Source organism: Aethalodelphis obliquidens, unplaced genomic scaffold (assembly GCF_003676395.1).
Source record: "Aethalodelphis obliquidens isolate GAN/ISIS:26980383/991018 unplaced genomic scaffold, ASM367639v1 scaffold2, whole genome shotgun sequence".
Classification (NCBI taxonomy): domain Eukaryota; kingdom Metazoa; phylum Chordata; class Mammalia; order Artiodactyla; family Delphinidae; genus Aethalodelphis; species Aethalodelphis obliquidens.
In genome coordinates this window covers 29,321,540-29,349,119 of record NW_020837946.1, presented here as the reverse complement: position 1 = coordinate 29,349,119, position 27,580 = coordinate 29,321,540, and the positions used below count along the sequence as shown (strand labels likewise).

The 27,580-nt window shown below is 39.0% G+C and overlaps 1 protein-coding gene across 1 annotated transcript in view; it reads left to right on the top strand.

The window, feature by feature from the left end:
- Nucleotides 1-27,580, top strand: part of ADAM23 (ADAM metallopeptidase domain 23) — a 165,997-nt gene that overhangs the window by 40,719 nt on the left and 97,698 nt on the right. Inside the window, exon 3 of the mRNA XM_027123202.1 lies at nucleotides 5,359-5,435. Coding sequence (XP_026979003.1) covers nucleotides 5,359-5,435 — 77 coding nt within the window. The remainder of the gene's footprint in view (nucleotides 1-5,358; nucleotides 5,436-27,580) is intronic.

Below are 27,580 nucleotides of genomic sequence, written 5' to 3'. Positions count from 1 at the left end.
CATGCCACAACTACTGAAGCCCATGCGCCTAGAGCCCGTGCTCCTCAATGAAGAGTAGCCCCCGCAATGAGAAGCCTGTGCACTGCAACAAAGAGTAGCCCCCGCTAGCTGCAACTAGAGAAAGCCTGCGTGCAGCAACAAAGACCCAATGCAGCCAAAAAAAAAAAGAAAAAGAAAAAGAAAAAATTTACCTACAGTCTCATTAGTAATCAACTGTTTACCTGTTTTACGTTTTCCATGATCCCTTCTGGCAGAGAAGACAGTTTTATTAATCTGGCTTCTAACTCTAATTATAGCATTTTTCTCTCTCAAGCACCTCCTTTCCTAGAAGCCCATAGCTCTCCTCTTTAGGAAGCAGAGCTTATATCATCCTCGTGGTGTCTGCTCAGGCTTGCTTGATACCTTCCAGGTCTTCTGCTCTCCATTTGTAAAGCATTTTCTTGTCTTATTGCTATGCCACTCTGGATATGTTTCCTTTGTTACTTAAATGAGTGTCTCCCTAACTAAACTGAGTATATCTTAAGAGCAGGGAAACTTCTTCTAAATTTTCCTCTGTTACCCAAACCATGTACCTTATAGAGCATAGTAAAGTAAAATACATGCTCAGTGGATGTTGTGATTGATAGTAGACATCTCAATTCAATTTGCTCATTTTCTACTGAAATTCAGTCTTGTAATATTTTCTGAATTCTGAGAAAGTGTAAACTGTTCATTTCCCATAATCACTTATGCACACACTCTGTAGAATTTACAACTCCTTACAAGTAGTAAAGAATACTAATTGAATACTTCTTATGTATTCATTTTTGCATGAAAACATATATATCCTGGAAATACATGCTTTTTATTTCCATAAGTAGTCATCTTTTTCTCTTGTTTTCATGTCCATATTAATGTTAACTATTCTAGACTATAAGTCCCAAGAAAACATGACTGTGTCTTTCAGCTTATAGAATGTACCTTACCCAAAGCTGAGCATTTATGATTGCTTCGTGGCATAACATTGCTGGATAAGATGCAAGGCCAATCTTAGGTGAGGACCCTAAAAGTCTTCTAAAGTTATTTAATATGATACCATGAGGTAAAAAAACAAGAAAACAAAAGCACACTGTTAGGCTGTATAAATTGTTCTTCAGTGAAGGAGGTTTGTGTATGTAATTGAGTTTAGTTGCTTCTGTTTACAGAGCTCCTGTAATTTCCCTGTGCCAGATCCTGAGTCAAAAGAAAAATCTCGAAGTGCTTAGGCAACAGCTGTTCTCAGTCTTTCAGGATGGTAATTCTGAGCCCAGGCTTGTGCTTATTCTTGTCATGAAATGACACTCTTTGACTTTAAAACCCTGCATTCTTCCACAGTGCTATTACAGTGACAGGTCTTGTAAAAACATGTGTTAATCTTTAAGTCTGTTTAGCAGATATCCCAGTGGAGAAAATAGCCCATTATGACCTTACGTGTGGTTCATGAACTCTTCTCTGAAGTATTCCTGTGATTTTGTATCATTGAACACATTCCTAAATCTCGCCGTGCAGGTCCTTCTTTGTAAAAGAAGAGCAATACTCTTTGAGGTAGTCTTTGTGTTTTCAGTGGGTTTCAGTGGTGCTGGTCAGTTAGTCAACTCTAAAATATTTAATAAACCATAAGTGTTATGGCTGTATATTACAAAAACTTTCTACCCATCCTAACCATTCTTCTAATTTTTCTACCATTTGGAAGAAGTGGGTTAATATGAAATAAGAACAAATAATTTCAAAAAATGTGATTTGTAAAACAATAATGATGGGGACTCATTTTACCTGATTTGAAAACATATTTAAAATTGACAATTATCAAAACTATATGCATGGTATTTTGTTAAAGAAAAACGGATCAGTTGATATAGAATAACATAGAGATACAAGAAGTTAAAACTTACTTTAATCATTTCTAGGGCAGAGCAGAAATAACAGAATGATAGGGAAAAGTAGCATTTGTCAGGTATTTATTTTGGTCTAGAGAAGAATCTGTACTCTGTGTACAAATGCAGAATGTATAGCAAAGGAAAGAGAAACAGAATGTAAGAAAAATAACATACATCACTGGATTGAAATTACTTAAAATGGATACAGATATTTTAGATGAATATACTAATTCCATTTGCTAACTATGCAAGGAAGATGAATGTTTAAGGAAATCTTAAATCATTTTATAGGAAAATGTGCTGCCTCTCAGCATTAAAGTGAATTCAAATGTTAAAACAGTCTTCCTGATAAAGGTAACAAAATCAGATTTTTTTTTTCCTATGGAGAAACAAGAATGCTGTTGATGACATTGCACTAATTGTTTCAGCTGTTGTGGAAAGTAATCTGTCAATACGTTTGAATCATAGTGTTGGTATTCATGATGATGATGATGATGATGACGACATATGCCAGACACTGTGCTGAGTAAGTGGGGGACATTTAAAGGAAAGCTCTGTGTCTTGGCCACATGTGTGTATATGTGAGCAGACACGTCATTGATCACGTCACACAAAGCCGCACAGTCTCCTGCCCACCTTTTCAGATTCATTGTTTGACATTTCCTCCAAAAGTCATTTATCTACAGGCCATATTCATTAAAATTTTTTTTAAGTTTGTTTTCCGTATTCATTTTTTACTTTTTTTTTTTTTTTTTTTTTGCGGTATGCGGGCCTCTCACTCTTGTGGCTTCTCCCGTTGCGGAGCACAGGCTCCGGACGTGCAGGCTCAGCGGCCATGGCTCACGGGCCCAGCCGCTCCGCGGCATGTGGGATCTTCCCAGACCGGGGCACGAACCCGTGTCCCCTGCATCGGCAGGCGGACTCTCAACCACTGCGCCACCAGGGAAGGCCCCTTTTTACTCTATTTTTTACAGACGTTTCCTCCCAGGTCCGGAATGTCTTTTCTTCTCTTGGCAGGAAGATTCTTACTCATTTTAAAAAATTTTGTTCAAACCGCACCTTGTCACTGAAGCCTTGGTCCCTGTGGTCCCTTAGGCACACGAAGGATGGCAGCCCTGCCTGCTTCTCTGGAGGCTGCCGCTTCCTTGAGTGTGGGGCTGTGTCCCAGCCATCTTTCTACACAGGGTGGGACTCAACACGTGTGTGTGGAAGGAGTAAATAAAATAAGCAAAGGAAAATCCCAGTATTAATATTATTTGCCAGCCCTTTGATTGAATTCTGTTAAACTGAAGCTTGTCACATTGACTCTGTATAAACTTATTTAACAATGATCAAATTGTCTGACTCTGAGCAATTTCTTTCAAATGGAGTAAGCAGTTACTACCGGGCTACGTTATTTTGCAACAGGGTTTTCTTGGGGTTTGTACTTGTCTCATTGCTTATTTGCTGTAAAATGAGCCTTTTGCTGGGAGGTTCTTTACATCAATAACAGACATACAGAGATTTGCCTAAATTTGAAATCAAAACACTTTTCTTTGGAATATTCATTTGGAAGTTTTGCTTCATTTGTTTTGCTAAGTCATAATTTATGTGTAGTTTTTTGTTTTATGTGTAGTTACTCTTTTTACCACAATATATTCTGTTTATAAAGATGCTCAAAGAAGTACATTTATCACCTCTTTTAGATCAGGGTGCCATTAATGAACTCTCCTCTACTATTTAATATTCTTAAGAGAAATATGCCTAAGGATCTATCTTATTCTCAGGAAGTAAGGTTTTTCTTTTTTTTTTTTTAAACTTTTGGGACCCAGAGATGAAAAATTTCCCCTTGTACAAATTATTCATCAAATAAAAATTTTCATGCAAAAATTAATGCTTTAAGACACAGAATGAATTTAGATTAAAGACTCTGTGGTATTTATAGTAGATAAATAGAGGTTCTGCTACAGATGACAGAGACCATACCTGAAAAGACAGAAATTTCTTTCTCTCTCAAGGAGTTGTCTGAATACAGGAAGCTCAGATCAAGGATGATGACCCTGTTCTACTGATACATGGTTGTTTGGGGTAGACATGGCGTCCCGTGGTATTAGGGATTGAGGTGCCTTCTCTCTCATTGCTCTGTATTTAAAATTTAATATGTTAATTTCCTTTTAATTTTATTTATTTATTACAGAGTGACTATCTGATCAGCAGTTATGCTTGACAAGAAGCAGAAGTCATGGTTTATTTATAGTGTTTTATAGGTTTGGCATGGTAAAAGAGTCTTGACAATAAATACTTGGTTAATTAATTGAAAGTTCATGTATTTGGGGGAAGGGTCGTTAATGTACAACTGTTCGCAAGACCCTTGTGGTATGAGTTGTGGGGCAAACCGTCCAGGGTGGGAAGCGATCATACATCACTGTGGAGGGAGGGACAAATGCAGTACTCCTGAAGTCCTGAGTTCGTTCCCAGCAGGCGTGTGAAGGAAGCTTCCTGGAAAGTAATGGCGTTGGGCTGTCCTTGAAGGATGTCTATAATGCGAAGTGGAGGAGAAAGGAAAAGAGGAGCATGGGGTGGCTGAGGGAAGGGGGACTGGAAAGTGTCTGGTTGCCATGCATGTAGCACTTCACACACGACACCCACTGTACCTTAGGAATGAGGTCTGGAGGAAGGAGGTTTGTGTGTGTGTAGGGGGTAGGTGTTGAATGTATCCTTGTCCTTTTTTTTTTTCTTTCCTGATTGGGTGACAAAAGAGAGTTTTATCTTGGATAATACTTTAACAAAACTTCATTGATTTGTTAATTTACATTATGCAAGATGCTTCTGTGAGCTATACCAATCTTTAATACCTAAAACATATGATTCATGTTTAGATGAGATTATCTTTGTATTTGGATTAAATCACAATGAGGACAGTATTTGTAAATGTGTGACTTTCAAAGGGGGATATGAACTCTCATTATCCACGACGGGCCTGGTTTGGAGTGCTTGCTGAAGTTAATAGGTTGTGCTATCCCATTTTACCGGCACATTCTGCTGATACATCATTTAGAGAAAGTTCCAATTCCTGATGAAGAGCAGAGCGCTGACGTGAGTTTTCACTTAGGTGTGCAGAAAGAATCGGTTAGCTTTGTGCACAGAATAGGATGAAATCAAGCTTTAATTAGTCAGACTTTTGCATAATTCATCCCGGTCCCTTTGAAAGTCCAGTTGAATCTGCTCTTAATCTTTGTCACGATGGGTCCCTTTTAAAGGACTTTTATTAGTTCCTTCCTGCACAGATATTTAGGTCTTCCAAGTAAGGCCACGACAATGCACCTGATTTCTTAAAGAAATGAATTGTTACATAAGGATCCATAAAGAAATGAATCAGTCCATAAAATTTTCTTCTTATTAAATATCATTCTTGATATCAATATAATCAGCTTTAAAGATAGGAAAGTAAGCTAAGGTTCTTTCTGTCTTTTTGAATCCATAGGCTGTCCATCTGGCCCAGGCAAGCTTCCAGATTGAAGCCTTCGGCTCCAAATTCATTCTTGACCTCACACTGAACAAGTAAGTATTTAGTTATGATTCTGTTAAGAAGTAAGTGCAGTAAAACTCTGCTTCATGATAATATTTTAGTCAAAGTGATGTCTGTTGTTGAAGCAACTGATATTTTCTAGCTGATTATATGTCATATAGCACTTAAAGAAAAATATAAAAGTCTGAAGTTAATTCTTTTAATAATAATAATGTCTTTTTATTCCTGAAAGAAGAGGCATTTAACATTTAATTTGTTAAAAATCTCAAATACAGTTCTTAGATATTGTGATTTTAAATGGAACAAATATTTAAAGTAATGCTAGTTAATTAAGTGCTAACTATAATCGTTACAATATATAGCAAGCATGATAAATTACTGACTCAAGTATAGTTAGACTTCAGTCTAGAAATTCCACTTTACCTTTCAGTATGCAATTCACATGACTTCTGTATGAAGAACAGAAGAACAGAAGAAAATGATGACTTGCAAATACCTATTTTGAGAAGGTTCTTTGCTTCGTAATTTGCTCTAATACAGTTGGTTAGAAATTTTGGTCCTGATGAAGATTTACCTGATTTTTCTCTGAGCATGTGTTTATGTTGATATTTAAATGCTATTTCCCAAGTTGGAACCAATTGCACAGATGTCTTTGTACAAAGCACGAACAAGAGCTGTTGCCTTAAGCAGGGCTCTTCAGCCTCGAATTGAGCCAGCAGTGAGCCTTTCTTTGGTGAAAGAACTTTCCTGCATGGTTTTCTTTAGTTTAAGAAGCTCCAGTCAATATTTTAAACTCTCATCAGTATTTTGACCAAGGCTGCATTTTTGCCAGAAAAATACCACGTAATGCTATCAGACACTATAATGTGGGTGACCACAGTCAATATCTGAGAGATTGCAGAAGACTATAAAGAACAACTATTAAATTTCTTGTGTGCCAAATTCTGTGAGCTCTGCAGAAAAAAAGATGCAGGGTCAGCTTGGGTGCTCCTTACTCAAGTGTAATTGCAGCTTTAAGTCAGAATGAATCAGCAGAACTCAGAATTTCCTGTGTTGAAGATACTGCAGGTTTTCCTCTTTGAGTCTGCTGAGCATTGGTTGAGTTCCTTTTCACCATGCTGGGTCAGCACTGTGCCTGCGAAAGGGTCATATGGGGACATCCAGGGTACTTAGGGGTCTGGAGACACATCAGAAAATTATTTACCACTAATATTTAACATGCAGAGGAATCAAACTGAGCACCTACTATGAGCAGTCCTTGCCTTAAGGAGCTTATAGTCTACTTGGGAGAGGTTAATAGATAAACGTATAATTTTAGAGCAGTGTGAAATTGGTTGTGCTGGAGATAGACATGGAATGCTATGGTAGCACTAGAGAGAGGAAGCTCTCCAGGCTGGAGGAGTGTGAAAAGGCATCTTAGGAAAGGTGATGTTTGAGCTAAATCTTGGAGGGCAAGTGCTAGTGAGGAAGGGAAGTGTTGGGGATGGATGGGCGAGAGAGGGAGAGAGAGAGAGAGAGAGAGAGAGAGAGAGAGAGAATGGAGAATTGTGTTCTAGGCAGAGGAGAGAGTGTGTGCTAAGGAGAAGGGCCATGTAGCAGTGGGGCATGTTAAAGGGAGCATGAGTCTTTTGTTGAATTTCTTGGTAAATTACAAGGTTGAGGGAGGTGAGTCAGGAGAGGTAGGCACAGGGACAGCTCAACTCATGCAAGATCTTGTATGTCATGCTCAGTGCTGGTCTATTATCCCCTAGACTGTGAAAAATGAAGTAAGCAGATAAACAGAAGTTCTGTTCTCAGGAAGTGCTAAAAGGCATGGAGAGGGAATGCTTTTGAGGAGTCTTCGTTTGATAAACATCATTAGGATTGCTTTGATGTGGGTGGCAAGGCAGAAAGAAGGGTTCAAGTTAAGAGGTACCTTGATTGCATAGCTGGGTGGAAGGTGGTATCCAGGTGAAATGGGCAGCACAGGGAAAAAACAGGTTAAATGGTGAAGAGAAAAGAATGTGAAATCAGAGTAGACATAATTGATTTGAGGGGCTTTGGGACATACATGAAGCCATGTCTAGGCAGTAGGTGGATATAACAGTCTAAAGCTCAGGGAAGAGGTGGGGGCTTAGAGATAGTAGAGTTGAAAGTAGTTTCCATATGAATGTTAATGATAAACGTGGTTGTGAATGAGACCATGTTCATTCAGGAAGGGTGGGTAAAATAAGGAGAGCATAAGTTGGGAAGATTGTTAAGGGTTGAGGAGAGGAAGAGGAGCCAATGAAGGGACAGAGAATGAGTGATCAGAGTAGTGGGAGGAGAATCAGGAGAGTTTCAAAACAGAAAGTTGTGATGTATAGCCTCACATGCAGCAGAATGATCTAGTGAGATAATGGGCAAAGATTGCCTTTGTACTTACCTATTAAGTAATCACTGATGGTCTGAAGGCAGCAGTTTCCATAAAGTTTGGGGCAGAAACCAGGTTACAGTGGGCTGGGAGCGACTGAGAGGAGATGGTTCGGAAACAGCATTGCTCATTGGGTAAGTTTGGGTGAGAAAGAAAGAGAGCTAGCATAGTAGCCAGAAGAAGACATTGGGGTCTAGGAAGGGGTTTTCAGGGATAACAGAGCAAGTGTTACGCTGACAAATGGAGATGTTAAGAGTGAGGAATGAAGATACAGAAGAGAGGAGATAATTTATGGAGCAAGATCTGGGTGAAGATAGAAGGGAGTGAGAGCAAGAACACAAGGGCAACTTAGTTTTGAACCAGGAGAGAGTTCATTCCTAACGTGTATGAAGGTATTAGGGCATATGCAGGTAGAGATAAGCTTGCAGGAGAAGGGATGGAGTTCAGTGCATCTCTGAAGATTTCTTTCTTCTTGGAGACAGCATTATCTACCATTGGGATGGAGAAGGAGGGTGGGTTGGGCTTGAGGAAAATGATGAAAGTTTAGGCTAACACGGAGAGAAATGGGTGAGGAAGCTCACCAAGGTCATGTTAAAGAATTTATGAGCAATCTTCATTAGAAGTCATATGTTATGTGTGGGTCTTTGTGTCATTGTACCTGATGGTGTTTTATTTTATTTTTTTAACCTGGAGTGCTCAGTAACTCCGTCACTGCACTGTGTGGGGGAGGAAGGTAGATTGTAGTGTGGATGTTTTCTGGTTCACGTTTTCTGGTGGTGACTCAGAGGAAGAGCAGTGGAGACAGAGCTCTTTGAATACTGGTGAATAACTAGGGTAGTTTGCTATCAGGATCCAGTTTGGGTAAGAATGGAGATGAGGTCAAGAGGACCAGGAAAAAAATGGAGGTCTCTATAGGGACAAGTAAATGCAGTGAGAGGGAGACCATGAGACCCACAATCACACGGTGTCTCCCCTGTTCAGAGTCCCGAGCCTTCTGAGCGCAACGTGTGTGTGCAATGCTCACATGATCTCCGGAGACAAGGGAATTGGGTAAGAGTGTGACAAGAGTTGGCCAGGGTGGGTCTCTACTTTAAATAACTTTCGATGGCTGTGATTCACTAAATTTCAATGGCTGCTCCATTAGAATGAACGTAAAGAGTCAAGAGAATTTTTAAAATCAGTCATGGAGAAAGAGCTTCTGAGCAAAGAGGAATCTCATTTCCACCAAAGGGTGGTCGTTGCCACACTATTTACAACAATTTTAAATTGTTAAGGTGGGGAAGGGCAAAAGGTGTATGATAGGTCTACGAGCTCAGTGAAGGAAAGAAAGCATTAAGGTGTTAACATAAACTAATCAAAGTGGTATCTGCAGAATCTAAAGGGTTAATGACCTCGCCCGGGCTGGACTGCCAGCTTGTGAAGACTACCCTGTTGTGAGTTCCTGGGAGGAGAACTTTCTGAGTCTGCGCTTTCATGGATTGAACAAGTGAGGCCTCGGCTTGCTGAGGCATCTCATGGCAGAGGTGCGTGTTTTAATTTAGCCAACAAATATGGAGTGAGCGTCTGCTCTATGCCTGCAATTGCTCTAGGTGCTGATGCTGCTGGGAGTGACATAGACAAGTTCGCTGTCTCCCCTCATGGAGCTTTGTTCCAGGGGAAGAAGGACAGTGAACCACTAAATAAAGACGAGTGCATTGAAAAACATATAGCTGGGCTACGTGATGGAAAGAGACTTCAGCTGGGAGTGGCCAGTGTAGTTTAGATGTCACAGAAGCCAGAAGGTCTCTCTGAGGAGGGACATTGAGCTGAGACCTGATCATCCAAGATGAGACACCACATGAGGCTGGAAGGTGAGAAGGTTCCACTCAGCTGGGACTGTGAGACAGCAAGTGCTGAGGAGAATGTGGGATGTTCAAGAAGGACCAAGGCTGATGTGACTGGAGTGCAGCGGGGGGCAGGGGATGGTGGGAGACTGAGGAGATGAGGTCAGAGAGGAAGCCGTGTAGCCAGACCGTGAAGGGCCGTTGTCCACGGGGAGGCGTTTGGGTAGGACGCCACAGGAGGGCAGGAAGCATGGCCATCACACCGTTCGGTTTACATTTTTTTAGCCCCAAAAGTCCTAGTTGTGACTTCAGAGGATCTTTTGTCGTACTCCTTTCAGGATACTCCCCTTTTCAATTTTGTTTTGTTTTTTCTCTAGAATGACCATTGTTCCAAGTTACATAAGGTTTAAAAAGGATTACTGGATTAACAATTCTGTTTCTTTTTTGGCTGTACCCCGTGGCATGTGGGATCTCCAGGGATCCAACCCGTGCCCTCTGCAGTGGAAGCACAGATCCTTAACCACTGGACCGTCAGGGAAGTCCCCAGCAATTCTTAACGTGTGTTGTTGATCCTTGGAAGTCCTCGGGGAGTCTGAGGATTGTCTCTCTGATATGTGTGATTGGAATTATGCCATTTTACCTACAGTTAAATTTGCTGGTGTCTTCAGCAAATGTTAATTGGGAATAATTGTGATCAGAGTTACATAATGGTTGAGAGCATAGGTTCTGGAGTCAAACAGACGTGGGTTTGAATCTGGAGGCTGTCATTTACTAGCTGTGTGACCTTGGGCAAATTTCTTAACTTCTTTTTTAGTAATAGTTTGAGATACAATTCACACACCGTGAAATTCACTCCTTTAAAGTGTTCCCTTCAATGGTTTTTATTATGTTCACAGAGTTGTGCAGTTATTACCACCATCTAATTCCAGAGCATTTTTGTTGCCCCAGAAAGAAACCCTGTACCTATAGCAGTCACACCCCCTCCCCCCAAGCTTCTGGTAACCACTCATCTACTTTCTGTTGCTATGAATTTTCTTGTTCTGGACATTTTATATAAATGGATTTATACAACTTGTGACCTTTTGTGATTGGCTTCTTTACGTAGTGTAATATTTTCAAGGTTCATTTATGTTGTAGCTGAATAATATGCCATTGTATGGATATATTCTTAGCTTCTTAAGCTATAGGTTGTTGTAAGGACTAACTAAGGTAATGTGTGGTACTTATACATGTCTGCTAATTGGAAAGGCATGCTCCATGCTGTGGACTGAATTCCCCCTAAAATTCCTATGTTTAAGCCTTAACCTGCAATATGACTGTATTTGGAGATAGAGCCTCCAAGGAGGTAATTAAGGTTAAATGAGGTCATATGGTGGAGCCTTGATCTGATAGGATTAGTGTTATTATAAGATAGACACCAGAGAGTTTGCTCCCTCTCTCTCTGCCATGTGAGGACACAGCAAGAAGGCAGCCATCTGCAAGCCAGGAAGAGAGACCTCACCAGGAACTGAATCAGCCAGCATCTTGTTCTTGGATTTCTAGTCTCCAGAAGTATGAGAGATAGATTTCTGTTGTTTAACCACCCAGTTTATGGTATCTTTGTTCTGATTTTGGGGGGTATTTGATTTAAGATGAATATCTAGAAAGTGTTGATTTTTAAAGAAATATATGCCCACAGTAGTTTTCTCATGAAATGTAGTTCATGCAATGCTTTTGAAAGAAGAAAACAGCCACATTGATGTAGTTTCAGCTAGGTTAAATAAAGACCCTGGCTTCCGTGTTGATAAGCATGGTTAATTCATTCTTTATTCAGCCAACAAACATTTATTGAGCATCTAGTTTGTGTAAGGTACTGTGCTGAGCAACCCAGGGAATTCAGAGCTGTGTAAAAGAATGCCTCCTCTCCAACAGCCCATAGCAGAGAAAAGAGATTAAAATATATACAAATTATAGTAAACATGATAGGAAGTGACTTGGGAAGCCTTGGTGTTGGAAGGTTTTATGGGGAAGATGAGATTTAATGTTTTTCTTAAAGGATGCTGTCTTGGTTTTGCTTCCCCTGGTAGCAGATCCTGAAGCAAGGAAATACATTTAGGGAGCTGAGGAGTGACAAGTGGAAGGGAAGGGAGCTAAAAAAGCGTAATTTCCCACGTGCCCAACTGGGGCTCATTCCCACTGAGGAAACCCTGGGAGTCCATGGATTCATCCTGTAGAACATGCCAGAATATTATTGAACTGAGGGGTGAGGAAGCTGGAGTTCTGTTCACCAAGTGCCAGTCTGTTGTTGGTTGAGAGCTGTTTCTGGGGGCAATAACTTTTCAGTATGTCCCTCGTGCCTCCTCTCAGGTAGAAAAAAGCCAGAAATCTTAGGTATTTCCAGTCACCCGCCTTCAGCGTGTTATGCTGAGGCCATGTGGGCAGGGCATGTTGGAGTCTGCTACAGATGCTTTGATTTGGAAAGATGTGGTAGGGAGAAAGGTGCATTTTACGTGGGGAAGTGGCAGAGCCAAGGCTTGAGAGCAGGAAAGCATCGAACCCCTGGTATGAGTGAAGACTAGTGAACCCCTTCTCTCAAAGAAGCCTGAACCACCGATCAGCAGATGGAAGGCAAGCTGCCTGCTTGGAGTCACTGGATTCAGAGGGGGAATTTCAGTCTTGTTCTGTTGACTGTTTTTCCAGCTCTGCAAATTTGGAGATTTGAACTTAAAATTTGGTTTATAAGGAGAAGCATGTGGAGGAGAGACAGGTCTCCTGCCCCATTTTCCTTTTGTGAATGAATAGGAGCAGAAGCTGTGGCTGGAGAAGAGTGAGGCAGGTCCACCTGCAGTGCAGTCCGGGGCGGACTTGTGAGTTGGCTTGACTCCTGACCTAAGGTTGGCTGGCCATACATGTCAGTGCTGACCCCCTGCTTCTCTCCTGTTATCTGCCTATCAGTCTCACTGCTGGAACTCCTCTCACACATCCGGACGAGGGAAGGCACTGGCTTTTGGGAATTCAGGCTTTTGGTCTCAAACTCGCTGCTGAGGCTGCCCGCTGAGGCATGTTTTCTGGGTTTGAGTCCAGAGGAGTTAGAAATGACGAGTAACCTTGCTTTCCATTTCAGAATTCTACGTCTTTAAGATGCTGCCAATTCATAGGCTAAATGCTTTATTTCCTAATATCAGGGGTCTGTAGAAGGAAGGCTATCTACTGCAATAGTAAGGATGGTAATAGATCTGTGCTAAGCCCTTTACTCATATGCTCCAATTTAAATGCTGTCACCAACCCTGCAAGGAAGATGTGATCATTTCCAGCAACCTGAGACCTGGTGACATTCAGTCACATGTTGACGTGCAGCCTGGGCAGTCTGTCTGGCGTCTTCTGTGGCTGCTTTGATCACAGCCCTGGACTATAAATTTACAAGGGAGCTGGGCATAATTCTAATGATGGCTCATCTGTTCACATTAGGTGAGAAAAAAGAATGTAACTATTTCAGTCAATTTTTAACAGTATAAAGAAAATGCAGAAGGTTCAGATAGGATTTAAAATAGTCCTGTTTTTTCTTAAAAAAATTTATTAGGTAACATTTGTTTATAGCATTATGTAAGTTACACGTGTACATTAGATTTCTACTCATGTATACACTACAGCGTGCTTACCACCCAAAATTTAGTTATCATTCATCAGTACAATTGATCCCCCTTACCCGTTTCACGCCTCCCCCCCTCATTCCTGCTCCTTCCTCTCTGGTAACCCCTACTCTGTTCTCTGTATCTATGTGTTTGTTTTTTGTTTGGTTTGGTTTATTTACTTAGTTAAGTTTGTTTTCAATATTCTACATATGAATGAAATCATACAGTATTTGTCTTTTTCCATCTGACTTATTTCACTTAGCATAATACCCTCAAGGTCCATCCATGTTGTCACAAATGGCAAGATTTCATCTTTCTTTAAAAAATGTTTATTTATTTGGCTGCACCGTGTCTTAGTTGCGGCATGCGGGATCTTTGTTGCGGTGCGCGGGATCTTCGTTGTGGAGCTCAGGCTTCTCTCTAGTTGTGGCATGCAAGCTCTCTAATTGTGGTGCGCGGGCTCCAGAGCACGTGGGCTTAGTTGCCCTGCAGCATGTGGGATCTTAGTTTCCCGACCAGGGATCGAATCCACGTCCCCTGCTTTGGAAGGAGGATTCTTAACCACTGGACCACCAGGGAAGTCCCAAGATTTCATCTTTTTTTATGACTAAGTAGTATTTCTTTGTATGTATATATACCATATGTTCTTTATCCATTCATCTGTTGATGGGCACTTAGGTTGTTCCAATATCTTGGTTACTATAAATAATGCTGTAGTGAACATAGAGGTGCATATATCTTTTCAAAGTAGTGTTTTCTTATTCTTTGGATAAATACCCAGAAGTAGAATAGCTGGATCATATGGTAGCTCTCTTCTTAATTTTTTTAGGGCTATCCATACTGTTTTCCACAGTGTTTGCACCAATTTACACTCCCACCAACAGTATATGAGGGTTCCCTTTTCTCCACATCCTTGTCAACACTTGTTATTTCTTGCTTTTTTGATAATAGCCCTTCTAACAGGCATGAAGTGATATCTCTTTGTGGTTTTTATTTGTGTTAATTAGTGACGTTGAACATCTTTTCATGTGCTTGTTGGCCATCTGTATGTCTTCTTTGGAAAAATGTCTATTTAGCTCCTCTGCCTATTTTTAAATTGGGTTGTTAGTTTTTTTGTTGTTGAGTTGTATGAGTTGTTTATGTATAAGGGCTATTAACCCCTTATCAAATACATGATTTGAAAATATCTTTTCCCATTTGATAGGTGTCTTTTTGTCTGGTTAATAGTTTCTTTTGCTGTGCAGAAGCTTTTTAGTGTGATGTAATCCCATTTGTTTATTTTTCCTTTTGTTTCCCTTGCCTGAGCAGACATATCCAGAAAGATATAACTAAGACTGATGTCAAAGAGTGTATTGCTTATGTTTTCTTCTAGGAGTTTCATGGTTTCGGAAATTACGTGCAGGTCTTTAGTCCATTTTGAGTTGATTTTTATACGTGGTGTGAGATAGTGGTCTAGTTTCATTTTTTTGCATGTGGCTGTCGAGTTTTCCCTACACCATTTATTGAAGAGATGATCCTTTCTCCATTGTATGTTCTTTGCTCCTTTGTTGTAAATTGACCATGTATGTGTGGGCCATCAGTTCTGTTCCATTGACCTATGTATCTGTTTTCTGCCAATGCCATACTGTTTTGATTACTATAGCTTTGTAATATAGTTTGAAATAGATTGTTTTGGGTAAGATGAACATTTTAACACTGTTCATTCTTCCAGTCCATGAGCATGAAATATCTTTCCATTTATTTGTGTTTTCTTCAATTTCTTTCAACAGTGTCTTAATAGTTTCCAGAGTGCAGGTCTTTCACTTCCTTGTTTAAATTTATTACTACATGTTTTATTCTTTTTGTTGTGATTGTAAATGGGCTTGTTTTCTTAAATTTCTCTTTCTTCTAGTTCATTGTTAGCATTAGAAATGCAAGAGATTTTTGTGCATTGACTTTGTATCCTGCAACTTTACTGTATTCATTTATTATTTCTAACAGTTTTTTTTGTGGTGTCTTTAGGGTTTTATATGTATACAATCATGTCATCTGCAAATAGTGACAGTTTTACTTCTTCATTTCCAGTTTGAATGCCTCTTATTTCTTTTTCTTGCCTAATTACTCTTGCTAGGACTTCCAATACTATGTTGAATAAGAGTGGTGAGAGTGGGCATCCTTGTCTTGTTCCTAATTTTAGAGGGATAGCTTTCAGTTTTTCATCATTGAGTATGATGTTAGCTGTGGGTTTGTCGTGTATGGGCTTTATTATGCTGAGGTACACTCCCTCTATGCCCACTTTATTGAGAGTTTTGGTGTTGAATCTTGTCATATACTTATTGGCCTGTAAATTTCTTGTGTGTTGTTCTTGTTTGGTTTTGTTATTAGGGTAATGTTGACCTCATAAAATGAGTTAGTAAACATTCTTTCCTCTTCAATTTTTGAGAAGAGTTTGGGAAGGCTAGATATTAAATCTTCTTCAAATATTTGGGAGAATTTAACTGTGAAGCCACCTGGTCCTGAACTTTTGTTTACTGTTTACTCTCTTAATTTCTTTACTAGTGATTGGTCTATTCAGATTTTCTATTTCTTCATGATTCAGTCTTGGAAGGTTATATGATTTTAAGAATTTGTCCATTTCTTCCAGGTTGTCCAATGTGTTGGTGTATGTAGGTATTTGTAATATTCTCATATAATCCTTTGTATTTCTCTGGCATCCATTGTTATTTCTCCTTTCTCATTTCTGATTTTATTTATCAGAGCCTTCTCTCTTTTTTTCTTAGTGAGTCTAGTTAAAGGTTTGTCCATTTTGTTTACCTTTTCAAAGATCCAGCTCTTAGTTTCAATGATATTTTCTGTTCTCTTTTTAGTCTCTTATTTTATTTAATCCACTTTGATCTTTATTATTTCCTTCCTTCTGTTGACTTTAGACATTTTCCCTTCTTTGTCTAGTTCCTTTAGGTGTAAGGTTAGATTGTTTATTTGATATTTTTCTTGTTTCTGGAAAAAGGTGTGTATTGCTATAAACTTCCCTCTTAGTAAAAATAATCCTGTTTGTTGAGCAGACCAGACCATCTGTTATGGGCTGAATTTTGTCCCCCCACCAAACTTATATGTTGAAGACTTAACTTCCTAGTAACTCAAAATTTAACTATATTTGGAGATAAGGACTTTAAAGAGGTAATTAAGTTACAATGAAATCTTTATGGTGGGCCCTAATCCCATATGACTGGTATCCTTTAAGAAGAGGAAATTTGGACACAGACGTGTGTGTGCACAGAAGAAAGACCATGTGAGGACATGGTGAGAAGGAAGCCATCTGCAAGTTGAGGAGAGAGGCCTCAAAATGAAACGAGTGCTGCTTAGACCTTGCTCTTAGACTCTAGCCTGCAGAACTCGGAGGAAATAAATTTCTGTTGTTCTTTGTTATGGCAGCCCTAGCAAACAAATACACCAGCCTCATCCATTTATTGCTTATTGCAGTGGGATAGTCAGCATTAAGCTGCTGCTTGTCAATGGGCAAGCCTGTTTGTTTCTGGTAGCTAATTCTGCTGCTATAATTTCAAAGTGTTGTTCTGAGAGATTATGGTCTCTTTCGCATTTATGTACTTCAGGGAGAGTAGAACTATTTATGCAATTTTGAAAAAGTTTCTGTGATAATAAGGAACCTTAAGAGGCACAGACCCCCAAAGTTGCTGTGAGTATTGATTGCCACTGCGCCATGTGCAATCCCATGAATATAAATATTGCTTTTCCTATGTCCTAGAGGCCCAGTAGTGTTCTAAGATTTCCAGTGCTGGCAGGAATGAGTTGCTGTGGGGTTTCTCTCCTTAAGTCATCCTTTCCTGTATATTTTTAAGCATTTTGATTCCATAGTACAGGGTAGTTCTTTTTGCCTTACTTTCTCTGATCAGGTGAGTACCTATCAGGTCTCCCTTGGGCATTTCTGTTTGAAGAGTTAAACCTATATTGAATGCTTTGGATAATATCATTATCATTTGCCTTTGATGACCCATCTTTAAGCTGCTAGATCAGGTCCTGAAACTCTTGAAAAGATTTAAAATAAGTATTGCCTAAATGTTAGTAGGTTCTAGTTCTATTTTATAGGATGTGTATCTGACCTACTTTCAAAATGGGTTGAGAATGACTTCCACAATTAAACATGATAGCAGAAGCATTAAAAGCAAAATCACAATTAAACCATTGGTATATTGTACTGATTTTTGGTTTCCGTAGGTGGATGAGATCTAGTGTAAGTGGTGAAGGACTGTGGATGTTTGCCCTCTACCTGCAGTAAGAGACTTCATTACCCTCTCCCCTTCTTGCCTGTTGACAATAATTATTATGGGTGAATGGGATCCAGAGAAATTAAACACCAGGCTGAGGAAATCATGAGGGCTATAGGAGCTAGATTTAAATTCTCTTAAGTTCTAAGAAATGAGAAGACTGTGATTGCCCAGAAATGAGGAGCTGTGGTGATAGCCTCTCACACAGAAAAGAAAAAAAAATAGGCATCTAAGAATTTCTAGCAGCATCAAAGGGATCTAATTGTCAGTGGGATCACATGGCATTGTTTTTTTAATCTGGGATGTATTGAATTAAGAGACTATTACTTTAAAAAAATTATTTATTTATTTTTGGTTGCGTTGGGTCTTCGTTGCTGCGTGCTGGCTTTCTCTAGTTGCGGTGAGCAGGGGCTACTCTTTGTTGCGGTGCACGGGCTTCTCATTGCGGTGGCTTCTCTTGTGGAGCACGAGCTCTAGGCACGCACGCTCAGCAGTTGTGGCTCACAGGCTTAGTTGCTCTGCAGCATGTGGGATCTTTCCGGACCAGGGCTCGAACCCTTGTCCCCTGCATTGGCAAGTGGACTCTTAACCACTGTGCCACCAGGGAAGCCCAAGAGACTACTTCTTGACTGATGGATTAAAGAAAACCCTTTGCAGGTGTCCACCCCCATGCAGAATGTGGCCAAATTAAACTAGAACTTAGTTCATTCTTCAGACTACTTCTTGGTTTTTATGGTTACCAGGGGCGGGGGCGGGGGGGAAGGATGGGGTGGGGGAGGGATAGACTGGGAGTTTGAGGTTGACATGTACACACTGCTATACTTAAAACAGATAACCAACAAACATCTACTGTATAGCACAGAGAACTGTGCTATACAGAGAACTGCTCAATATTCTGTAATAACCTAAATAGGAAAAGAATTCAAGACAGATTAATGTTAATGAAGAATTACAGCAGAAGTTAATTTTGACAAAAAAATTGAAAAGCACAGAGGATTAGCTGTTATAAGGCATCTGAGATGAGTTAATTGCATAAGCTACTGATTTTAGATCTTACTTTTCTGACAGTTAAGTGGGAAAGGCCAGGTGCTGGGGTGTATAATTTCCATTATCTGATAAATGAAGTTTATCTGTCTGTCTAGAGATATAAATGTTTTCCTATCAGGGAGAAATTTATCCCTTTGGTGCTGATGTAGCAGAACATTTGGTAGCATAATGGTTAATGTCTGCAGCCATGATTTTGTGAATGACCAGAAAAGTTACATAAATGGACTTCTCACGTAGTAGCCAAGCATAACATACTTTCTTTTTTTTTAAAGAAGATGTTGGGGGTAGGAGTTAATTAATTAATTAATTTATTTTTGCTGTGTTGGGCCTTCGTTTCTGTGCGAGGGCTTTCTCTAGTTGTGGCAAGTGGGGGCCACTCTTCATCGCGGTGCGCGGACCTCTCACTATCGCGGCCTCTCTTGTTGCGGAGCACAGGCTCCAGACGCGCAGGCTCAGTAGTTGTGGCTCATGGGCCCAGTTGCTCCGCGGCATGTGGGATTTTCCTGGACCGGTGCTCGAACCCGTGTCCCCTGCATTAGCAGGCAGATTCTCAACCACTGCGCCAGCAGGGAAGCCCCCGCTACTTTCTAACCTCAGTGGATTGATGGATAGATTTCTATTGATTGAAGCCTTTTATGAACCATTTCAAGCACTTTTTTCCAGAAATGTTTATTGAGTACCTGCTAAGTCCCAGACAGTGTTGAAGCTGCCAGAGAGAAACTCTTCCCTCATGAAGCTTACAGAACAATGGAGGAGAAAGACAATCCTACAGGCATCTCAATTACATACAGTCTGAGATGTGCCGTGGTGGGGAAAATTGAGGATGCTTTTATCTCCTTAGGAGGGGTGGGATTGAATAGGAAGCTAACGTTTATGGAACTAAATGTCTAAGCCCAGACCTAAAGTGTAAGAGTTGGCCAAAGGTTTGAGGGTCAGAGTGTAAGGGCCTGAAAGGTAGGCAAGAGAGATGAGGCAATAACTACCCTATATCAACAGCCCATCACTTGTATACAGCCCGTGAGCATTCCATATCAAACATTGACTCTGCAGGCTTGGAGAAATTGATAAAATCACACAGCAAGTTGGAGAAAAAATAGAAACTTTGCCATGGCAGGGTGGTACGTCTGGGGCAGCTTTGTAAATACACACCTGAAAGTACCACCACTTGCTATTTTTTAAATTGTATCTTTTAAGCAATAGGATTTTTTTCTCCTATAGGAGCTGTGGGCAGGAAGGTTAATGAATTTTACATTCTTCTCATCATCTACTTTGTTTTTTGCTCTGAATAGACAGTAATTGCCATTTTAGTACATCCAGCAGAATTTTGTCTCAACAAAGATGGTCCACGTTCCTCCCCATGTAACCTCCACAGAGGAAATGATAGACGAGGGAAGCATGGCTGACCTGCCGACAGGTTAGATTTCTTACAGCCTGCTTCTGATATAATGGCTATTCTCTGTATAGTTCATAATTAATGGAATATTATTTCATGTACTCTGTCCTGGCAGTTTATTTTATGCCATGTTCTGACTTTTAATTCATTAAATAGTCTTTTTTCCTACTCTCAAAAAAAAAAGAATCACACAATAAGTGACAGAACTGGCATCAGAATTCACGGTCACCCACTGTCAAAGCCTTTGAGAGTTGAGATGTTTTTCAGCAATAAAGTAATCCCATTGAAGTTATGTTTCAAAAGCTCTACAAAGGTGAACCTTAGCTATACATAAATAGAGACATAAATTTTATATCACTTGACTTTTTCATCTTGCTTTGCTTTCACTACTCCTATATTTTGCATAAATTAGTCCCAAACAGTAATTTATTAAATTTCCTTTAAGTACTGTAAAATCTATATGAAGTAAGGGTTTGACATCAGATAAAAGAGCTCATTAAGATTCTTGGTCATCATCTGCTGCCAGTAAGAATTATGTTGTTTTCTAGAACCAATTTTTTGGTGATTCATAGACTAGAATCATCATGTAGGATCATTTCCCCTAATCTTTTAAAATTATTGTAAGAGTAGAATCTCCAACATTAGAACCCAAACTATGGTTTATTATGATTTGTTTATAAAAGTGTTCTAAGTGGTCAGTTCTAACTCATCTTCCATGATGATAACCATGTGCTTTAGTATTTTGATTGTGTTTAAAGACAAAATCTATATAGGCTTTTTCATGTGACCATTTCTGCAAAAAAGTTTCAAGTCTTTAATTCAATAAAAATAATTTTAAAATTAAAAATGAATCATCTATCTTTCTTACAGGAATATTTTTCAAACAAGAGGCTGAAAATCTCTAATACATTGTAGAATGCACATTTCATTTCTTCTTCCTTTATTTTTTTGCCCAACACTTCATATGTGTAATAAGTTAGACTAAACTATGTGACAAGAAGGATCTCACAGCATAAGGACAAGACTACGTCTCTTATAAATCAGTAGAATTTCTTAGAGACTTAATTGCGTCTGAGGCTCTTCCTCATTGCTGTTAGTATCTATTCATTGAATGCTGACCGACCTGGTACTTGACCCTAAGGAGATGCTTTGCTCTTTAAAGCTGGTGAAGGGTTTCTTTATGTGACTCCTGGCACTTGACCATCCTCCCCCCTTCCATCCCTCTACACTGTCCTAAGTTAAGGGAAAATAAAGAAGAATAAGATGCAGTCTCCTTATGGAGCCCACAAACTAGGGTAGAATCAGGGAAAGCTACACAGAGGAGGGGATGGTTGAGCCGAATTTTGAAGGATGAGTAATTCAAAGATGAGTGGTTTAATATTTTTGGATGGGCAGTGGGGGCAGTAACTCTTTTGGTCACCCATTTATTTTTGCTGGCGAGTCAGTGTTTGATATGGAATGTACACAAGTGATGGGCTGTTGATACAGGGTAGTTATTTTGCATTTTTTCCGCCACCAGGATCTCTACCTGATACAGCTTTAATAGTCAGGAGCAGTCTTATGGGCTGTGAAAATGAAGTATTGTTATTTTACTGAGGTTAAAAATTCATCTGTGCCCTTTTCTTTGGGGGAGGTTTAGTTAACTTTGTTCCCATGAAATCATTAATGTACTCATGATGGAATGCAAACATTTAGTGACAGCAGTGCTTTCAGAAGTAAATAATACATCTACCTTTTTTCATCCAGCTTTGAATACCTGGGTCCTTTGTGCGCATTTGATTTGGTGAACTATAGAAAATGAGCAAACTGCAAGACACTATTAATTATTCTTTTTCATAAGAGCAGTTTGAGGCAAGGTTTCCAGGTCTGAGGATTAAAGGCGTCAAACTGTTTCTATACCGGCACCATCAGCAAGACGCCCATATTGCATGTTCTTTGTTTTGACTGTATAGTTCTCCGCAAGATATGCTGTTTGGAAGTGCTTTTTATAATTCAAATATTGCATGACTTATTTGAAAATAATTTTTTTCTGTTTTATATGCAGGATGCTTTTCTTTCTTCCTGCAAGGCTAGGTAGATAGGGCTTGCTTAATATCTGGTGGTGTTGATCAGATACTGATGTTGATGTAGAGTATCTTATAGCATCGTCCCCATTGTCCTATAGTAAAGCTACGTAAAAAGCCAACAGAAAACCAGTATTTTTGGCTGTTTCTTTGAAGGCCACTTCCCGGTAAGTAATAATTAAATTACATGGCCCCAAAATACAAGCCTCACAAATCCTTAGGTGTTACTCAGCATGTGTGTAGCACAGGTGTGTGGGTGGGTAACCATGATAATGGATGATACTCCTACACTCATAAAAATTGGCCTTTAAGAAGGACACAAAACCTTTTATGTTACTAAGACTTATCTCTGTCACAGCAGAGGATGATACAGGACTCTGGAATCCAAATGTTTTTCTTAGTAGAATTTCCCTAACAGCTCCGTAGCAATGCTTTTTGTAGAGCAGCTTAGGTGCCTCTCTCGTCTCCTTTGTGCAAAATCCAGAGAGTCAGTCCTATCCTTGCTTTGCTCTTGGCATCAGGGTAAGTTCAAGAACGTGAGAGTGTGCATCTTTGAGCTAGATGTGCTTAGGTCTACTCTGATCTGTCTTCACCCGTGCTAGGAGTCCGTGGTTAGCTGGGGGATGCTTTCCTGCCGCCATTAATCCCTCTGCCATCTTCCACTTCTGATTTAGGGCTTTGAATGTAGCAATCCCATATTTATTTTATTATTTTTTAAAAATAGAAAATGTTTTCTTACTACGTAAAGAAAGCATGATCCAAATTATCTTTTGAGAGTTGGACTTAATTGCATTATTTCCTACTCTGGTGTTTTTGAGAGTTAAAAGTCAACATATAAACGTCCTTTTTAAAGGTCTTGTTTCTTGTATCAGAAGAGGCTAAGAGCTAGGTGACCTTGCTTCCTCTTTTGATTTGGCTAAAGTGTATGATTTTTGAATCTCCACATTGAAGTTGGAGGGATTTACAAAGGCTGCTGAATTGGTTAAAAGGGTTTTCACGATGTATATGTATATCAAATCATCACATTGTATACTTGAAATATCTTACACTTTTGTCAGTTATACCTCAATGAAGGTGAAATTTTTTTCACCTTTATTTGTGATCCCTGAATGAAAACTATTACAGGTATATTTGTGTATTTGGTTCCTGTTTCCAAGAACAAGTTACAGCTTCTTTTATGAGCTTCCTTTGAATCATGAGAAATTGAGATCAGATAAATTCTTAAAAGTCAAGCAGTCCAGCTCCCTAGCTGATTCTCAAATCCTTTCTTATCCCCACTGAGTAGTCTTCTAGAGTATTCCAGAACACCTTCAGCCTCAGGTAGCTGATTCTTAGACTGTGCTGATTTATCAAGTCCTTTTAAAAATATCTGTCTGGAACTTTTTACCTCCGAGTCTCAGATTTTGTATTTAAAATCCACTCATTCATGGAGACTAGATATTAGTCTACTTCATTCAATTATCAGCACTTTCTAGAAATTGGTTCCCATTGTCCCCCCACAATAGCCAAGGTGTTCACCTAGAATACAAAGTAAGAATAAGGTGTTCACCTAGAATGCAAAGTAAGAATGCAGATCATTTTTCACATACTTGAAAAGTACTATTTTTTAAGCATGTAAGAAGTCATTTATGGTTTCTCCCTGCCAGTGTTCAGTATTATTAAACAGCAGGAGCTTTTTGCAGTCTAAAAAATGATATTTTGAAGTCTGTAAGAACTTTCTGCAAGGCGAAAGCAATTCAGGTTGAATTCTGCCAGATTTTTGCTATCTCAGCATGTTTTACAGATGAGCTGAACTTCATACAGTCTATTAAGAGAGCAGTTAATAAGTACCCATTAATCAATATACAATGCAATGTATTAAATATAATTTAGTTTTGTTTCTAAAATTGCATTGAAATATGATAAAACCTTTTTGCATTCTGGTTAGAATCGAAATGCAGTAACCTAAATATGTTTTTAGTGTCTTCTTTGGAGAAAATATTAGGCTATTTCAAAAATCAAATTTGATGTCCCAAATTAATCTGTATCTGATCTGATTGTACTGGGAAGGATAATATAGAAAACCCACTAACTTCCTTTGCCCTAGTTTGGAGAGTGAGGGTGGTGCATAGAAAAATAATCTAAAAACTGTCAGTGTGAAATACCATACTTCTAAATTTATTATTTATAATGTTTATTATTCGTAATGTATCTACCATTCAAACCTGATTGAAGATTCTCTTTTTATATACACATAGCAGGCACCTGTATGTAAGGGTGTGCCCTTTAAATTGGCTAAGTGTTTGACCATCCTCTTTATTCAAAACAGATCACCTTCTGATGAGTTTATGTTAAAAGATTTCATAAATAACTGTAGTTATTTTCTCCTGTGTTATCTGTGAACCAGCAAAAACATTTCCTCTGGGTTAAGGGATATAAAGTTTGTTTTTTTAAAGCATGTTCTTTTTCAATAGCATGCTGTTAATTGAATCTTTACCATGTAAAACAAATATTAATGGTGAAAATCAGTATTTTCCATTGACTTTGAAGAACAGTAGAAAAGAAGTCAAGCACCTATAAATAGCATGTTTTGGTGATTATGACTGATATCTTGTTAATTTCCACATGAACTTCAGGTGCAGAGGGTTAGTGTGACACAAACCCCAGACCATTAATCATCTTTCTCATTCATGTATTGGAAATACATACGACAGTGGCATAATATACTGTGTCATGGATCTGGGCAAAGCCCCAGTATTGTTTGCTGTTTTCATTTTGGTCTATCTCCAGTCCCCTTCTTATTCTCCCCACCCCTATCCAAATGAGGCAACCATTTTAAGGTATCTTACATGATCTTTTATCTGTATGTGTTCTTATCTATATATATATATATATACATTTCAGTTTTGTGGGCGTGTACTTTTATTTCATATAAATGGTGCTATGCTACTCAACACAAATGTTTAAAGATTTATGCCTGTGACTGTGTATATCTAGTCCATTATACCTAACTGTTGGAGAGTACCCTATGGAGTATGTCCAACACTCTTCCATTCCCCCAAGGGCGAAGTCTAGATTCTCTTCAGCTCTCTACAACCACAAGCCAGGTTGTAATGGACCTGTGGACCCATTGCCCATGGAACTGTGTAAGAATTTCTCTGGTGCGTGTACCCAGGAGGAGGATGCTGGATCGTACATTCTGGACAGATTTATACATAATTTGATGAAGTACTGCAGAGTTACCCTGAAGAAAGGCATGATGCTCCGTAGAGCATCCCATTCATTTGTGGGATGGATCAAGTGATTTTTTTCCCTCCAGGCGTAGTTAGTTTATGTATGTTGGGAAACTGATTGCTTGTTTTTATTGGTTAATGATTTCAGAAGTATAAGATTAAACCTTATGAGGTGAAGCAGTATCTCCTGTATAAATCAGTTCCCTTGGGATTCATGAATTTGGTCAGGCCACTGTGATCCTTCGGGAAACGGACTTTTACTCTTCCAGTGCACAGTGTTGTCTGATGTTGTCATGGTGTTAATTTGAAAAACTAGCATAATTAAAAAGGAGAAGTAGATTCACTTTGTAGAACTGGATTCATATTTACTTAAAGTCAAGTGTCACACCATATGCCAAGAGAGCGCCTGTACCTGTGGCATAAGAAGAAAAGTTTATGTATATGACTTCTTACAGTAGATGAGATAAAAAGGCACCTGTCTGAAAGTTGGACGAGAGGAGATAAGAGGTGAGAAAAGGAAGAGGGATGAAGGAATACATGGTCCATTAACACCTAGAACCTTGCCTGGCATGCAGTAGAGATGCAGTTAATATTTGTGTGATGAGTGAATTAGTAGTGTGGTATGGTGGAAAGTATGCTTTAGATTTATAGCTAAACGTTTTGATTTGCATTCTGATTCTGCAACTTGGGGAAATCCCAGAACTATTCTGAGCCTAAGTTTATTAAACTGAACTGAAATTGATAGGAGGACTAAGCAAGTTGCCCTCTGTGAAAGAGACCAGTGTATATAATAGACACTTAACAGGTGCTCAGCTCCTTCCGTAAAGTACATATTTCTATTTCCTGACCATTAAGAATCTTTTGCAAATATTCTGTCATAAGTTGACTTTAGTCTTGGCCTTTTTGATGGCTGGTGTAAGGGTTTCTAAACAGTCCCTTATTTTCTATTTTGCTATTCATGGAAGTACTTGACTGAAAACTATAGTAAGGGTCTATTTAAAAACCATTCAAAATGATGACCACTCCACTTACACAATTGTGTATGCTGAAACGATGTAAATTTTGACCTATTTTTTTCCCATCACCTAAAACCTATAAAAGATTATTTTTAAAGGTCTTAGATTGTGAAACTTCATTTACACAAGGTTGCTAGGGAATGGATTGTTCCACACGAAGTGGGTTTTCCAGATAACTAAAGTTTGTTCCTTGGCATGCTAAACTTTAAAAAAAGAGTTATTTTTGAAAAAAATTCTTCTAAAATGGGTAACATATCTTCCTGTTTCTTTGATACACTATATTTTAGATGTAATTTAACTTTAGAACAATATGCAAGGTTATTGTTTTGCTTGCCTGACCAGCAATATAATAGGTGTTCTGTCTGGTTTCCTGCTGTAGGCTGTAGCTTTTTCTCTCAGTGAACCTGTTATTTTAGCCCAGGTCTTACTAATTTATTGTTTTTCATATGTTTTCACCTAATTTATTGTTTTTCATATGTTTTCACCTCCAGAATAAGAAATAACAAAAATTATTAGCATTTTATGTGAGAGTTAGTAACCTTGAATAAAGACTTGAGGTCTCCTTTAGCCATGTGTAAGAGATACCCTGCCTTTAAAATAGTGATTTCAAAGACTCAGTAAGCCTTTTTGCTTTGCGTCCTGCATGCTGGCCACATTCCAGGTGGTTAAGAGTATCATGAATCTGAGGAAAATAAGGGGTATTATTTTATTATAACAGAATAACTGTAGAAACGTATGTATCAATTTGATACATACTTTGTAGAGTCACAGAGTTTGCACCAAATTTCACCGTTTACAGATGAAGACCCTGAAATTCAAAAATAGGCTGTTTTGCCCAAGGTGACCCTGGTATACATTGAGTCCCAGGACCCATAACTTCTGGCTCTTGTCATTCTCCTCTCCCAATATGGAGGGCATTGCCTATAGGGCTCTTATGTATATGACTATGGATTCATAGTACACTCTGTACCTAAATATTTCAAATTATTATTATTCAACCGTACACTCTGTACCTAAATATTTCAAATTATTTAAATAGCACAGGGAAAGTAGAAGAAAGAATGAGTATATCAGAAATTTGATGAGGATTCTGGGACTGAGAAGGTAGGTTTTGAGGTATTAAATACCAGACTTGATTCCCATAGTTTCCTCTCCTGACCTTGGTAGAGCCAGGTGGCTTGCAGAACAAAGAAGGGACTACCAAGCCTCCCAGTGACTGAATTTGCAAATGGGTATATATTTGCAAACTAAGGCTTCTAACAACAATGGTTTAGATCTGCTTTTCACCTCCAGAATTATCAGCAACCAGACAGACTAAGTTAGCAGGACTTGGAATTCAGGCAAAAATGACAATAATA